The sequence below is a fragment of the Orycteropus afer genome, unplaced genomic scaffold (genome assembly GCF_000298275.1).
Source record: "Orycteropus afer afer isolate SDZICR_OR568_19922 unplaced genomic scaffold, OryAfe1.0 scaffold00354, whole genome shotgun sequence".
NCBI classification, from domain to species: Eukaryota; Metazoa; Chordata; class Mammalia; order Tubulidentata; family Orycteropodidae; genus Orycteropus; species Orycteropus afer.
Window position 1 is genome coordinate 3,242,795 of NW_006921941.1, and position 15,774 is coordinate 3,258,568.

At 40.9% G+C, this 15,774-nt stretch overlaps 1 protein-coding gene across 1 annotated transcript in view; it reads left to right on the top strand.

Moving 5' to 3' along the window:
* Nucleotides 1–15,774, top strand: part of SEMA4F (ssemaphorin 4F) — a 44,747-nt gene that overhangs the window by 608 nt on the left and 28,365 nt on the right. The window contains exons 2-5 of the mRNA XM_007952661.2: nt 3,451–3,602; nt 4,543–4,602; nt 4,832–4,930; nt 10,100–10,193. Of these exons, the coding sequence (XP_007950852.1) occupies nt 3,451–3,602; nt 4,543–4,602; nt 4,832–4,930; nt 10,100–10,193 (405 nt within the window). The remainder of the gene's footprint in view (nt 1–3,450; nt 3,603–4,542; nt 4,603–4,831; nt 4,931–10,099; nt 10,194–15,774) is intronic.

Sequence of the window (15,774 nt, forward strand, 5' to 3'; positions counted from 1 at the left end):
AGCATTTCCATGTATGCCCACTTCTCAAGTTCATCACCTGTTATCAGTTCTTCCTCCCTCCAAGCCTGCTCACAGCCCTAATCTCCCTAACCCACTTCCCAGCCTCCTCACATCTCTGACTTTAGCTTCCATCCTCCTGATATACAATCCACCTATCCTGCTTAGCTTCCTCAATATTCCCTGCTCCCTCAAGGCATCCCCTACTTGGAATGTAGGAAAACCATTCAATGAATTAATACAAAGTCCTGTTTTTAATGTATTTGGAAGGAGGGCTGGGGGACTATAGCTCTTCCAAAAATTTGGAAGGAGCCTTGGATGCCACAGACTTAAAAATGGTAATAGGAGTGATTCACACTTCGAGGCTCTTTGCTGAGGTGGCTATGAGTGGTCATGGATCTTGTTTTCTTCTCAGAGAGCACTGAGTGTTAGCACCTTGAACAGACAGAACTGGTAAAGTTGATAGTACAACCTGTTGGCAAAAAGTCACAACTGGTAGTGTTAATTTAGAATCTCAACTTCATATTGTAAAAGTCAAGGAAAGGTTTATCTATGGAAGGAAATTTTCTTTGTTGGTTACCAGGGGTGGGAGGGGAGGGGAGGGAACACTGTTAGATAGGTAGAGATAAGTATTGATTTGGGTGAAGAGAAGGGCAATGTACCAAATGTGAGTGATCAACATGATGGCATCAAAGGAGAAGACATAGAGAGGTACATGAGAGGTACAGACAACAAAGATGAACCCTTTTGAACATACAGTACTGCATTGTCAGTGAAGGCAAACATGGGTATACGGGTGGATAGATGAGTGGACAGGCTGAACTATTAGGTATGTCTATGAAGCAGGGAAAGGAGCTCTGGTAGCATAGTGCCTAAGGCACTTGACTGCTAACCAGAAGGCTGGCGGTTCAAACCCACCAGCCACTCCTCGGAAGAAAGGTTGGGCTATCCTACTTCCGTAGTGATACTGCCTCGGAAATCCAAGGAAGGGTCGCTATGAGTCGGGGCCGACTCTACGGCAAACAGCAACAACAACAACAACAACAACATGAAGCAGGGAGTGTAGCTAAGACCATGTATAGGGTTGGCAGACAATGGTCCTATAAGTGTATATGTATGATCTGAATTCCCAGGTGTATAGTAGCTCTGACAAGGGACAAGGTTGTAGTCACTTCGTGGTCACAGCCAGCTACCCAGAGTGACTGAGTAGTTGAACCTGTGGCTCAGGACCATAGTCGCAGGGGACATCAAGCTCAGTTGGCATAACATTCTACACAAATTGCTGTTCCATCTCCTGCTTTGGCGAGTAGCGACTGGGATCTTAAAAGCTTGCAAGCTGCCATCTAGTGCAATGATGGGTCTCTCCTCGTCCAGAGCAAAGATGAAGAAAACCAAAGATTCATAGAAACATTTAGTCCTAGCAATTGGTACATTGTGCGATCCACAGCCTATGTGACTGTGAGACCAGAAGAACTAGATGGTGCCCGGCTACCAATGTCAACCACTTAGAAAGGGATCTATGTAGGAGATCCTGGATAGAGAGGGAGAACAATGTAGAACAAAACTCAAAATCATTTGGAAAAAACAAAAAGGGGGCCAGGTTTGCTGGTCTGATAGAGCCTGGTGGAACCACGGAGACTATGGCCCCTAGCTGCCCTTCAGGTCTGGAATTGAACCTATACCAGTGGCTTCCAGCCAAGCAAAAGACAGGCATAGGAGTTGAACATTTACCTGATGCATATACAGTCCTTGGAGACAACAATCATGGGAGAAAGAAGGGCTGTTTATGCACAGGGAGACAGCTCAGGGAGCAGGGCTGCATGGAGGGGTGGACACAGGGAAGAGATGACTGTTAGGAGGAAGTGGGAAGGGAGCTGTTGTATTGTGGTGAATTGTGGTCAATGTCATGAGACAAAGTGTATGTGAACTGCTGTATGGAAAGTGAATTTTCTCTGTAAAATTTCACCCAAATCACAATAATAAAAGGAAAAAAAAAAAAAAAATCTCAACTTCATACCAGTAACTTACAGGAATGCTGTATGGTTCGAGCCTGGGGTTTCAGTTTTTGCCAGAGCAATAGCCATAACATGGAGTTGAGATTGCCAAGTTGGGTTCATGTCCAGCATTCAGACAGGTCTAGGTGGCAAAGTAAAACAGAGGTAGGGGTAGGAAAGGAGATTGGGTGATCTAGTGTTTATTCTAAGCATAGGAGAGTTGGCTGGATACACCATAGAGATTAGCATGTATGTGTGGGAAGGTGATGGATGGTTGGGACTCCATATATGACATGTAGGAATGAATGGTGGCCCTCTACTGTCCTGAGGACAGATCAATAGACAAAGCAGGCAGAGTAGAGCTGTGTTGTGTGCAGGAGTAAGGTCTTCAGAGCCAGAGATTGAGCTAAGAAGGTAAATTTGTGCTAATTTATTTGTTATAATATTTAAACATATAAGAGTTTCAGATGCTGATGGGAGGTTTAGAATTGTTCAAAACAGAACATATGCCCAAGGAAGGAAGAAAGGAACCATTTGTGAAGCATGTACTACTATGTGCTAAGCGCTTCTACATATGTGATCTCATTTAATTCTACTAACAATCCTGGATGGTGGTATTCACAGACGAGGAAAATGGTGCTCAGAGAGGGCAAGTAACTTATTCAAGATTGTATAGCTGGTAAGTGAAGAGCCACACTTAAACACAGGCTGATCTGTTTCCAAGGAGCTCTGGTGGTGCAGTGGTTAAAGCATTTGATGGCTAACCAGAAGGTTGGCAGTTTGAACCTGTCAGCTGCTCCATGGGAGAAAGATGAGGCAGTCTGCTTCTGTAAAGATTTGCAGCCTTGGAAACCCTACTGGGCAGTTCTGCTCTATCTGGTAGGCTCGCTATGAGTTGGAATCAACTCAGTGGCAGTGGGTTTGGCGTGGGTTGGTCTGTTTCCAAAGTACATACTCTTTCCCACTGTACTTTCTTTGGGTGGAATTGGAAGAGTTTCAAAATGTGGGGAAGAAAGGGAAGATAAACTCCCAATGTGTTGGTGAAAAGAGTAAAACATTTCCATTCTAAGTGATAACAGTTACCATTAAGAACTGAATAAAAAAATAAGATATACCAGAGGAAAGTATTTGAACCTTCTATAGGTATTTTCAAGTTGTATATCACATTGCTATGAATAGAAGTAAACAGACTTAATATTTATGTTGTTATTTTAATAAAGTATTTTATTTTTAGCGAAAAAGCAACTTGATGGGATTGTGTGTTAAATATTATGGCCTCATCAGTTATCTCTTGGGAAGCTTAGATGGTCAGCCTGTCAGAGGTCTGCTTTTCCCCCTGATGGCTGCTAAATAAACAGTACCTTGAAGAAAACAGAAATTCGTCTCTTTGGCTTTGCGCTTGTAGACTCAACCCTTATGAAGCAATGGTTAATATTGTTCTCCTCTCTCTTCCTGCCAGAAGCTGACTCCTACCTCACGCGATTTGCTGTCCCTCAGATACATAATTACTCTGTTCTCCTTGTGGATCCTGCTTCCCATACACTTTATGTTGGCGCCCGGGACACCATCTTCGCTTTATCTCTACCCTTCTCAGGGGAGAGACCCCGCAGGGTGAGCGTTGAGAATGGGGAGGACCTCAGGCCCTAGAACATCTGATTAGAACCATGGTTAATGGTGTGTGAGTGTGTGTGTGTGTGTGTGAGAGAGACAGAGAGAGAGAGAGAAGAGAGAAGAGAGAGAGAGAGAGAGAGAGGGAGAGGGAGAGTTTCATAGTAACTATCAGTGGTTGTAGGAGGAGGAATATTTGTGAGAGTGAATGGAGGAGATGGCAGCTGAGGGTGTCAGCTGAGGGTGAAGGGTGTCATGGTGCCTAGGGACCTCTGAGGGAGGGTCATCATAATGAGGAGTTGGCCACAATGAGTAGGTTTCAGATTACAGCAGGTAGAGGAATCACTAGAATCATAAACCACTATAGCAGTAGCTTTCAAATTTTTGTGACCACACATTAGTAAGTAAGAAATATATTTAACATTGCTATCCAATATACAAAGTATGTTCTGAAAGAAATGTTTCTTGAAACAATATCCACTCTCCTATGTGTGATACTATTCTATTTCATTAAAAATAATATTGGTCAAATATTGTATTAGTCCGTTATTGTAAAAGTCAAGGAAAAGTTTATATATGGAAGGAAATTTTCTTTGTTGGTTACCAGGGGTGGGTGGGGAGGGGAGGGAACACTTAGATAGGTAGAGGTAAGTATTGATTTGGGTGAAGAGAAAAGCAATGTACCAAATATGAGTGATCAACATGGAGCATTGAGGAAGGGGAAGACATAGAGAGGAAGGAAAAAAACAAAATTACTGGTCATGATTTCACAATTGAGTTCATTATTCAATAATGGGTGGGGACTTCTAGTTTGAAGAACAATGCACTAGGGATCTCTGAAGTTACCAAATTGATGGAAGGTCTGGAACTGTCTCATCTCCTCTGACCTTGAGGAAGTTTGGGGGGCGTAATATGAGGGGAACAATCACTCTTCCTTTCTCAGATTGACTGGATGGTGCCCGAGGCGCACAGACAGAACTGTAGGAGGAAAGGCAAGAAGGAGGTAGGTGTGAATCCAGGCCCTGTCCTGAGTATCAGTTGAGGCCTTGGCCCAGCTCCGACTCCATTAGTCCCGTACAGTGCCCCCATCCCATGGGTCCAGTCAGGGATTATAACACTATGTCATCACCTATCATCTCTGATTCCAGAGCTGCATCTAACTCTCCTGACACTACCTGACCCTTCCTTGTTCCTGCTGCTTCTGATTCTCTCTAACCATCTCTGACCCCCAGGACGAATGTCACAATTTTATCCAGATTCTCGCCATTGCCAATGCCTCTCACCTCCTCACTTGTGGCACCTTCGCATTTGATCCGAAGTGCGGGGTTATTGTGAGTGACGGGTGGGAAGAGAGGGAGAGGGAGCCTGCACCAGTGTGTTACTTGGGATGGGGGTTGGGAGGGTGGGAAGGGCCTACTGTGAATGACCATGATGGGGGGTGTGGTTAGAGCAACTACTGTGCATGATAAGCATTGGGGTGGGGATGCCCTCACAGGTTAGAGCCTTTGCCTACCACTGAGGGATGAGCATAAAAGGGAGGAAGAGGGAGGTGATCTATGTAAGGTGAGGTACACAGAATGTAAAGAGAGACATAGTGGCAGGGTGAAAGAAGGTAGCTGGCTGTAGTAGGAAGAGGGGAAATCTAGGAGAGGCTTACAGAGACTAGGAACTCATGTTTTCCTAACCCTGTGTGTGCTTTGTCAGGCAGCCTGGATTCATGTATTAATCAGTAAAGCCCATGCCTGTTTCTTTCCCATAGCATGTGACTGTTTCTCACCACTCTCCCCTACCTCCTCTGCCAACCACATTCTGTTGTGGGCTGTGACCTTTACTGTCATAGCTTCTCAGGTCTCTGCCCACTAATGGCCCTATCCTCTGGATCTTGGCATCACAGTTCGCCTTCTGTTAACCACATTTTTTCTGGATCCTCTTCCTTGCCACTGAAGCTGTGGATATCCCTCTTTCAAACTGAAGCAGGCTTGGGACATGTATACTCCTAATCATATCTAGTTTGGTCTTGGCCACATGGGTCTGTGGGACTGGTCACATCTCAGTGGAAGTCTTACTGTGTTTGAACCCTTAGCTTTTCCCATTCATTGTCCAGTAGTCAGTCCCTGTTTCTGAAAGCACACATTTGTGCAAAGCCTCACATTGTATCCAGTAGCTTCCCTTTCTGCTCCATAGAGCAATAGGAGGGAGTGGAACCATCCCCTTTTTTAACCCTGATCCTTGACTGGAGAGCTTGACCTGACCCTTCTGCAATCTGCAATAATCTTTGCTACCTGGATCTAGTCAGAATGTCTCTCCAAACCCCTCTTTGTCGCAGACCATCTTCACTTCTCTGGCTTAGGATGCACAGTTGTATTTGCTTGATTGCCCCAGTCAGTCTCTGGGTTGCCCTTGGACTTAGTTGGGCATATGTTGAGTCCTTTCCACAATGCAGATGATTGACTCTCTACTTACGTATAGATTTGTTGTTATCATTTTTAGGTGCTGCTGAGTCACTTCTGACTCAGAGTGACCCCATGTATAACAGAATGAAATACTGCCTGGTCCTGCATCATCCACACAATTTTTGCTGTGCTTGAGCCCATCATTGCAGCCACTGTATCAGTTCATCTTGTTGAGGGTCTTTCCCTTTTTTGCTGAATCTCCAGTTTACAAAGTGTGATATCCTTCTCCAGGGACTGGTCCCTTATGCTAACATGACAAAGTACGAGAGAGAGGTGTGGCAGTTCTCACTTCTAAAGAGCATTCCCACTGAATTTTCTCCAAGACGTATTTGTTTGTTCTTCTGGTTGTGCATGGTACATTCAATATTCTTTGCCAGCATCACAATTCAAATGCATCAATTCTTCTGCAGTCTTCTTTATTCGTTGTCCACCTCTCACATGCATATGAATGCTATTGAAAATACCATGGCTTGGTTCAGGCTCACCTTAGTCTTCAAAGTGACATCATTGCTCTTTAACACTTTCAAAAGGTCTTTTGCAGCAGATTTGCCCAATGTAATACGTCATTTTATTTACTGGCATGGATAACTCCCTCATTCTGGAGCTGGTGGCTGGAAGGTTTTTCAGTTCCAGATGGTGCTGAAAATCTCTGTATCCCATCAGGTGATTTTTAAGAGTCTGGTTTCTTTACAGATATCACAAAGTGGTACTGCTATTGCCATATTTGATCTTTCCCGGTCTGCACAGGCTGGGGGGCGCCCACAGATCTGAATATAACAGCCATGGGTTATCTACAATAAGATCATTCCAAGTCAGTTTCTGAGGTAAGAGTCCTAATGGTTGTCAGATAAAGTATATTCTGGACATTTCAGAGTTTCTGTGACTGGGAGCTCTGCCTACTCTTAAAGAATGTCAGCAAGTGAAGCGTGTAACTAGTGCTGCACAACTTTCAGTGCTCTTTTCCTCTCTGGAGGATACCTGGCTGGTTTGTGAAATGAAGGGTCATTCTTTGGTGAAGGCTTATTTGAAGGAGGGTATAGAGCAAAGCCCTAAAGAGATCAGCACTGTTAACCCTGAGTCTGCTCTGTAGACTTTCTAAACATTCTCTTCTGCCTTCATGCATTTTATCCTTCTTTCTGGCATCCTCAGTGTGCTTGACCAAGTCTTGCCTTTTCCTTAGTGCTGAACCTCTTATGACTTGGAGTGATGACTTTGAGATTATGTAACTCCTCTCAGAGTGTTGACTTGCTGCTCCAGACACAAAAACTTCCTCAGGGATGATATAGAGAAATGAAGATTCTTACAAAGGAAGTTCAAGTGCTGGACCCACCAGCTCCAGCACTATGGAGTGTTGCCTGCCAATGACAGTTCTCAGACATGGGAAGAAAATGTTTTATTGAGGTAACTCAGCAGTTAGTAGAGAAAAATGTTAAACTTCTAACAAGAAAAACGATGATGATGATGATGACAACAAGAATTTCCATTTTGCATGTTAGGCTTGGTGCTAGGCACTCTGCATTCATGATTGAATTTAATTTTCATCACTGTATCATAATTTTTAGGTATTATTAGTTTATACCTTACAGACAAGGAAACAAGTTCAGAGAAGTTAGGTAGCACATCTAATATTATGTAGCTCACAGAGGCAGAGCCAAAATTCAAATTCTAGTTTTGTCTGGCTCTGCTCTGCTGTTCTATCTCTAGTCTATCCTGTAGCCCAAAAGACCTCATCTGGCTTCAGTTTCTTTCAGTGTTAAATCCGTTTCATATAACGAGGACCATTTTTGTGTTTCTGACCACCTGGGAGAGGTCCTTTGTAAGTCTTGTACCCTTCCTGGCAAAGGCCAAAAGACAGGTTCCGTCCCTACAACTCAGACAGAACCTGCCTATTCAGCTCTGACTTTCAGGTTGTAGGACTTGCCTTCACCCAGCTGGTTTTGAGATACTGTGCTGATTGATTGATACAATGAAGATACAATGAAGAATTTCACTATTCAGATAGAGAATGTAGTGGAGTGGTCTTTCCCCTTCCAGACCCCAATTAAATATCACTTTGATCATAAAATAATCATAACTGTCTAGTTATAAAGGTTATAAATCTGGATGACATGATGATGATGATGCCATTTGGGGAAACTAGAAGTGGACTAGTTTTGACATGTTGAATTTTAAGGGATTGGTAAGTAATCTCTGTAAGGGAAGTGCAGCAGTCAATTGAAAATATGACTGGAGTTTGGAAGAGGTCAAACTTGGAGACTTTGGAGAAGGTTATGCATAGAAGGTCTGGCTAGAAATACAAGAATGAAGGAGATCTTTGAGGGATATGTGAAAAGGACTAAGGACAGATCCTTAGGATACACATTCAGGGGCAAGAAAGAAGAGAGATGGTAAACAACAATTAGATAGGAAGAGGGACTTTAGGAGCATAGCATTTGAAGAGAGTCAGGAATGAAGTATTTAAAGGAGGGAAGTGAATCAAAATATAAAATGGTGCATAAAGATGAAAGAGAATGAGAACTGAGGAAAGCTCATTCTTTTGCTCCTTGGTAAAATGTAAGGGAGTAGTTTTAGGCATAGAGATGAGATAGCAGGTGGTATGGTTTGGATAGAATAGAATTCACTTTGAGAAGTAGTAGAAAATAAGTAGGGTGGTCTAAAGAGTTTTTACTCCAGGCACTGGTGAGCCATTTTGTTACTCTCTTCCTCAAAAATTTATCATCAAGGCAATGACTGATCCTCTAGGAAGATTTATGTGAAGTGGATATATAGAATAAATTGGAGGCAGGGCAAGAAGGTGTAGAGAAAAGGAGGTTATTGCAATAGTTTAAATGAGAGTTAAGGGCAACAGCAGATATTCATCCCATTTCCAAAGTACCCAGACATCTTAGTAATATCTCACCAAATTGTCATCTTTCTCCTCAGGCTAGGATACACTGCCACAGAGGTGAAGTACTTGTGCCTCTGTGGTTCTTCCATTCCAGGGAACTCTCTTGACCCAGTATTTCCTTTATGGGAACTCAGATGACATCTGATTTTAGCAGGCTACCTTCAAGGCTGTCTTGGTAAAATAAAATCTTGCTTGCTATCTGCAGGAAATAGGTGAGCAATGGGAATGGGCCAGTAGTTTGCTCAGGGGATATATATGATGTTGCTAGTGCAAGTACTGTCAAAGTACGTAGGCTTCAGACATACTGTGTCCATCCTATTTGTGAACCAGAGATATCATACCTGGTACTTCCATGCCATAACTTTGATTTCTACCATCCACAGTTAACTTCCCTCTCAGACGTATGTTGAAATCATCCCTGATACCCATTTTTAGGTGTTATCTTGAAGGCTTTCTTAGTGCTGGATGCTAGGCTTGTGCAATTTCTGGATGGCTTTGGTGGAACTCTTATACCCCTTGCTTTGTACTCAGGTCACCCTGGATGAAGAAGCCCTTACCTATCAAAACTTCACATTCTGACCTGAGCCTTAGGTCATTCTTCACTGCCTTTGCAGATTCCCTCTTTTCCTGGGATGTGTGCTTGACTCTGGCCCTGTCTCTCACCCTTGGGGTAGGAGTAGTGGGGGATGGCCTCTCATTATTCAGGTTCCTAGACTTCAGACTACACTGCTGCACTACTCTTTACCCTTCCCAAGGGCCAAGCCCTTTGGAGGCCTGGTTCTTTCCCTGGTCTTCCTTGTCACACTTTCTCCAGCTAGTTGCAAAACCCACAATTCTCTAGTGTTTCAGGAGAAAGATCTACCTGTCTGCCTCTGAGTCTTATAAGGCCTTTCTAGGTGTTCTTTTGTTAGGATGTGTGGGTTTTGGGTCTAGTGGAATCAGAGGAAGAGAATTGATGAAAAGAGGGGTGGCAGAGATGGGAAATGCAGGAATGGGTGTGTGTGTGGGGTCAGATATAGTAGACTGGGAATATGGGAGTGGTAGTGGGGGAATGGGAGATGAATGGGGAATCGGGCTTTTCTTTCATCTGACCATCTTTGTAATTCTCACCATGAACCTTCCCTGTGACCCCTAAACCAATTGCACCCCTCTGGTCTTAGGATGTTTCCAGTTTCCAGCAGGTTGAAAGACTTGAGAGTGGCCGAGGGAAATGTCCTTTTGAGCCAGCTCAGCGATCAGCAGCTGTAATGGCTGGTGAGTGGGGGGAGACGAGAACCCATGACTTCTTGCTATAATTGCCTCCATCCCCACCTTGCTGTTGGAATATCTGTGTCCTTTCTTTCCTCAGTGTGTCTATTATTCCCATGTCTCTCACTAGCCTTTTCTATTCTCCCCAGTGTGCCTGTGAACTCCTGCTTTTCCCTATGGAGTGTTATTTCCCCAAGACTCTCTAGACAATTTGTCCTCTCACACACCTAGTAGAAATATTTCCTTTGTTAACCTCATTTTGTATTCTTACAGTGTTTATTTTTTCTGTTTACAAGAGAAATCTACTACAGTGCATATTGTAATATATTTGGCAAAAGTATAAAGAAGAACATGAACATCTACAACAACACTATCCAAATGAACTTTGTCCAACAATGGAAATGTTTTATGTCTGTATTATCCAGTGCCATAGCTACTAGCTAGCTACATGTGACCAATGAAATGTGACCAATGAGACTGAAGAAAGGAATTTTTAATTTTAATTCTTTTTAATCTTGCTGTGAATAGCTACATGTATCTAGTGTTTATCATTTTAACACAGTTCTAGAGTATCTCTACTGAGTAAACCACTGCTAAAAATATTTTAGTATACTTTCTTCTAGCCTTTTTACATGTATGTGTGCACACACATACACTCATGCACTTATATTTTGCTGGCCAGTTTTTTGTTGCTCAGGGGTAGATTATTAAATAAATCCCTGCTGTTATTTTCAAACACATATATACAGTTGCTTAAGTGTGGAACATTTTTGTCACAGATTATGCATAAACCTCTTCTGGAGGATGACTGGCTAGTTCTTTGTCAGTCATAAAATGAGTTTGTGTGCCCATAGCCCATATTTTAAGTTAGACTACCTCATACATAGCCTCCCAATTCAGTGAAAATCCAGCCATTTTCTCGTGACGGTATAAAACTAATAGGCTAAGGGAAAATTTGTGTGTGTGTGTGTGTGTGTGTAAAAACTTTTAAATGTCATGCTATATGGATATAATTTTGTAGTTTTTCATGTAACTTTATATCATAAGCATTTTCTGTATAATTGAAAGATTACTTGTAAACAGTTTTTAATGAAATTATGACACTCATCCTGTAATATGTATACTATAATTTATCTAAACAATTCCAAATTGTTTATTTAAATTTATTTTATTTCCAAGTTTATTTAGTTTGTTACAGATTGTTTGCTTTTATCCAAAATGCAGCAATGAAAATTTTGTGCAGTTTCTGTTCTTATTTTAAATTGTCTCCTTAAGTTTCCTGGAAATGGGTTACTATATCAAAGGGTATGAACTTTTTACAGCTCATTATATGTTGCTAATTGGGTTTTTAGAAAGGGTGTACTAATTTACACCCTAAACTGACAGTGAATGAGAATGCTTTTTCCCCATACATAAATTTCATCAAAATTTATTGTCATTTAAAAAATCTTTGCTCAAAAAGAAAAAAAAAAAGGGAGCCCTGGTGGCACAATGGTTGAGCACTCGGCTGCTAACGGAAAGGCTGGCGGTTCAGCTTGCCCAGTGGCTCTGCGGAAGAAAGACCTAGAGATCTGCTCCCATAGGACGAGAGCCTAGAAAATCCTATGGGATTTTCTACTCTGTCCCATGGGGTTGCTATGAGTCAGACTTGACTCTTTGGCACCCACCAGCAAGCTCACAGAGTTCAGAAAGAGCCGGGTGGGTATTTGATCTCAAGTCAGCCTAACATGGAAAGCTGTTGACTTCTGCTTTCCATAACATGTTGTCTTGAGGGTTGCTGCCATGCTGGCACAAAATATAGAAAAATGTGGAAAGAGTTCATGCAGGGATAGTTGTTGTTGTTATGTGCCGTTGAGTCGAACCCAACCCCTCCTTGGGTTTCCGAGGCAGGATCACTATGGAAATAGATTGCCCCATCTTCCTTCTGAGAAGTGGCTGGTGGGTTTGAACCACCAGCCCTCTGATTAGCAGTCTAGTGCCTTAGGCACTATGCTACCAGAGCTCCCATTCAGGCATAGAGAGGAAAAAATACTGCAAGGGTGGTCAGACCTTAAATCAAATTCACCCTTTGGTTCCCTCTCGGTGGTTGTAATGGTCAGCCTTCAATCTCAGAAATAAATCCTGCTCCCCATCAAAAAAGCACAAAAAACAAAGCTTGCTCATGGGAGACTAAAATGGCACCTTGTTTTGTATTTCTTTGAATGTTAGTGAAGTTGAACATTTTTCATGTTTTAGTACTTATTTTTATTTCTTTTTTGGTAAATTCCCTGCTCATATTCTTGGAGAGATTATCAGTGATAGCATATTAGTGTTCCAACCTACGTATCTTTTCCTTTTGATTATTTCTTTTGAAACCCAACCCTTCCTCATTTAGAGAGCAGATAAAAATTTTCTTCTTACAATTTTTCCCCCCAAGTATTTAACTCTTTGATCTATTTGGAACTTTGTTGAATTGCATGGATTGGGATCTAAATGAAAATTTCCCAAGCAGCTAATCAGTGACTTGGCATTATTCATCATACCTTTTTCTTTCTTCACTGACTTATGTTCTTCCTTTATCATAAAATTGTACTTGTTGACAGTATTTTAGGAACAAAATGCAGCAATGAAAAATTGGGACATAGGATCTAACAATTAAGTTTTTTTCTCATGTGTGACCTTATTTATAGGAAAAGTTTTAAAAGCTATAAAAATTAAACCAGGGATTCCATTTGGTTTCTTGTACTGTGTACATCCTCATGGTTTCCCTCATCCTGGATAATTATCTTTGTTTTGTTTCTGTCCTGTTTAATGATAAAACGGTCTCTATAGAAAAAGTGGAGTAGTGTCTAAGGCATGTGACTGCTTAATCAGAAGGCTGGTGGTTCAAACCCACCAGCCACTCCTCAGAAAGAAGGTTGGGCAATCTACTTCTGAAGTGATACTGCCTCGGAAACCCAAGGAAGGGTCGCTATGAGTCGGATCTGACTCTATGGTAGTGGGTTTGGTTTGGTTATAGAAAAAAATATTAAACCATTCTTTAGTCAGAAGTTCAATGAATAACCTTTTCTGAGAAATAATAAAACAACATAAAAGTCTTTGAAAATGAGCATAGAGTGCGTATCCAGTAAATATAATATTTGGGTTGTCATTTTTATCATCTATTGAAATTGATGAGACCTTATATATGTACTCGTATATACTCATACATGTTGAATAAAACAGTTTAGTCAATAGTTTATTTTTCTTGGCTTTTTATCAAGTGTATTTTGCAAAACTCAGCCAGTCATTGGGATCCTTAAGACAGATTTCTCAGTGTTAGTGGTTGTGAAGGTCTTTTGAGTCTATAAAAATTGTTAATCAATAAAAATGACTTGTCACTTACAACATTCTAAGATAATCACTCAACATACGTTCTTTGTGTAAAGTTGTAATCTTTAAGCCCACGTGACCATCTGTGAGTAATTTCTCTGTTTCATTCAGCAAGCACATGCATGTTAGGATGTAGTTTAAAAACAAATTTCACAAATAAAATTATATTACAAAATGAGGAGAACATTTTGAAAAGGTTTTAAGCACTTTTTTTCCCCTCCAAGATAATTAAGTTCAGAGTTGCCTTTCAGCTGATAATTGATAGAAGTGATCGGAATTTACAATGTAATGTTTAGAAGGGTTGGTTTACGACAGTCCGAACCTCCGTATCTCTTGCTGTTCCAGATCCAAATCAGTCAATACCAAATACAGATTTTCTTCTGAAGTTCTTACTTTACTGGACTACAATTTAAAATTTTTCTTGGTCTGACATAAGTGCCAGTATTTAGCTGGGGCTTTCCTTGTTTAACCATTATTCCCTGCTGCCCCTGTTTTGAAAACAGCAGTATACAAAATAATGGCAACATTATGTACAAGCTAGAACCCAAATTCCAAGTTAAGCTCTGTGAAATATTTCTTAAAGATAATAGATATAGTCTGACATAAAAAGAACTTTTATGAAGAATATATTATTAGGATATAATAGTGGGAATATTTATTTATTTTGAATTATAAAAATTACAATATGCATTGTAGAAAATTGAGGAAATATAGAAATGTATACAGGAAAAAGTGAAAATTTAATTAATCCTATCATCATCAGATAGCCAGTATTATTTATTTGCAGTATTTTCTTCTACTTTGTGTATATGTATGTGTGTGTTTGTGTGTTTATAATAGGTTGGAATTGTCATGCACATTTCACTTAAGGTGTGGCGAGCATTTTCTCTTATAGAAATGGTTTAATTATTTAAAATACGATTTTTTATAATTGCATACTGTTCAATTAAGTGGATGTAGCACAATTTATTCCCATATAAATATACATTCAAATTTTTATAACTTGTTTATAAATAATGCTGCAGGGGAAATCCTTTTATATACATTTTTATGTAAATCTTTTATATAAGTTGAATTAATTGCATGAGAGTCTTCAGAAAATTGGCTGGGACTCAACTGACTTGGAATTTCTAGGTCAAAGGGTATAAAGATTTTATGGAGCTTGATGGATTTGACCACATTACCCTTCAGTCAGTCCCACCAGCAATGCAGGAAAAGGCTTGTTTCATTGCTTCCCTGTCAATCTCAAGCAATATAGTTAACTATACAAGCAAACAGTGACCTCCTCCAAAGTTTGTGTTTCGCTTAGCATTTCTCTTAGCGAGATTGAACTTTTCATATATTTATTGGTACTTGTATTACCTTTGGGAAAAGCTTCAGAAATCTTGTCTTCAAATATGATGCACTTAAATAAAATTAACAACATCTTCTCAGTGTCTCATTTGCACTGTTCAAGTTTAGAAAACGGTGACTGTTTTGATAATAACTCTTATTAGCCAGAAGAACATTGACAACTCCATCTCAGTCTCTTTTTCAGCCTTTTTTCTTCTGCTCATCCTTTAGATGTTGGGGTTATGTAGGCTTCCACTCAAGATCCTCTTCTCTTCTCATTTTATGCACTTACCCTAGAGATCGCAAGTGGACCTGTATTCTTTGACCTCCCAATTCTGTATTGCCCTCCCAGCTGTATGGATCTGTAAACCAGCTACCTCGTAAATCCATCTGCCTTCCAGACATCTCCATTTGGATGTTCCACCAGTATCTCAAAACCAGCATGACCCAGAGAGTTCATCATCTTCACTTACCTCCTCAGACCTGCTTCTCTGCCAGTGCTTCCTATCTTGAGTGAATAGTTCCATTGTCCACCCAGGCACCCAAGCTAGAGGCGGCAGTTATGTTTGGTCCTTCCTACCTGCTGTAATAAATAGACTTTTATGAAAAAGAGCAGGGAAAGAGGGAACTTTTGCTGTTTCTCTTTAGCAACCTATCCTGTGCTGTTTTCTTCTCTTTTTGGCCTCATTTCATTTTGTGATTACTGAATTTGCCAGGTAGCACTGCATATGTCCAGTTGTACTGGGTGCCCCCAGCATTTTGGAGCCCAGTTTACCTCGTAAATCTGTACATGTCTGACCCAAGACTAGCATTCACACACTGAAACAAGACCATTCTGGAAGTCCTGCATGGCCAACAGAGGAAAAGGTATAGTAAACACTGCATCTCTATCCATCTAATTAGG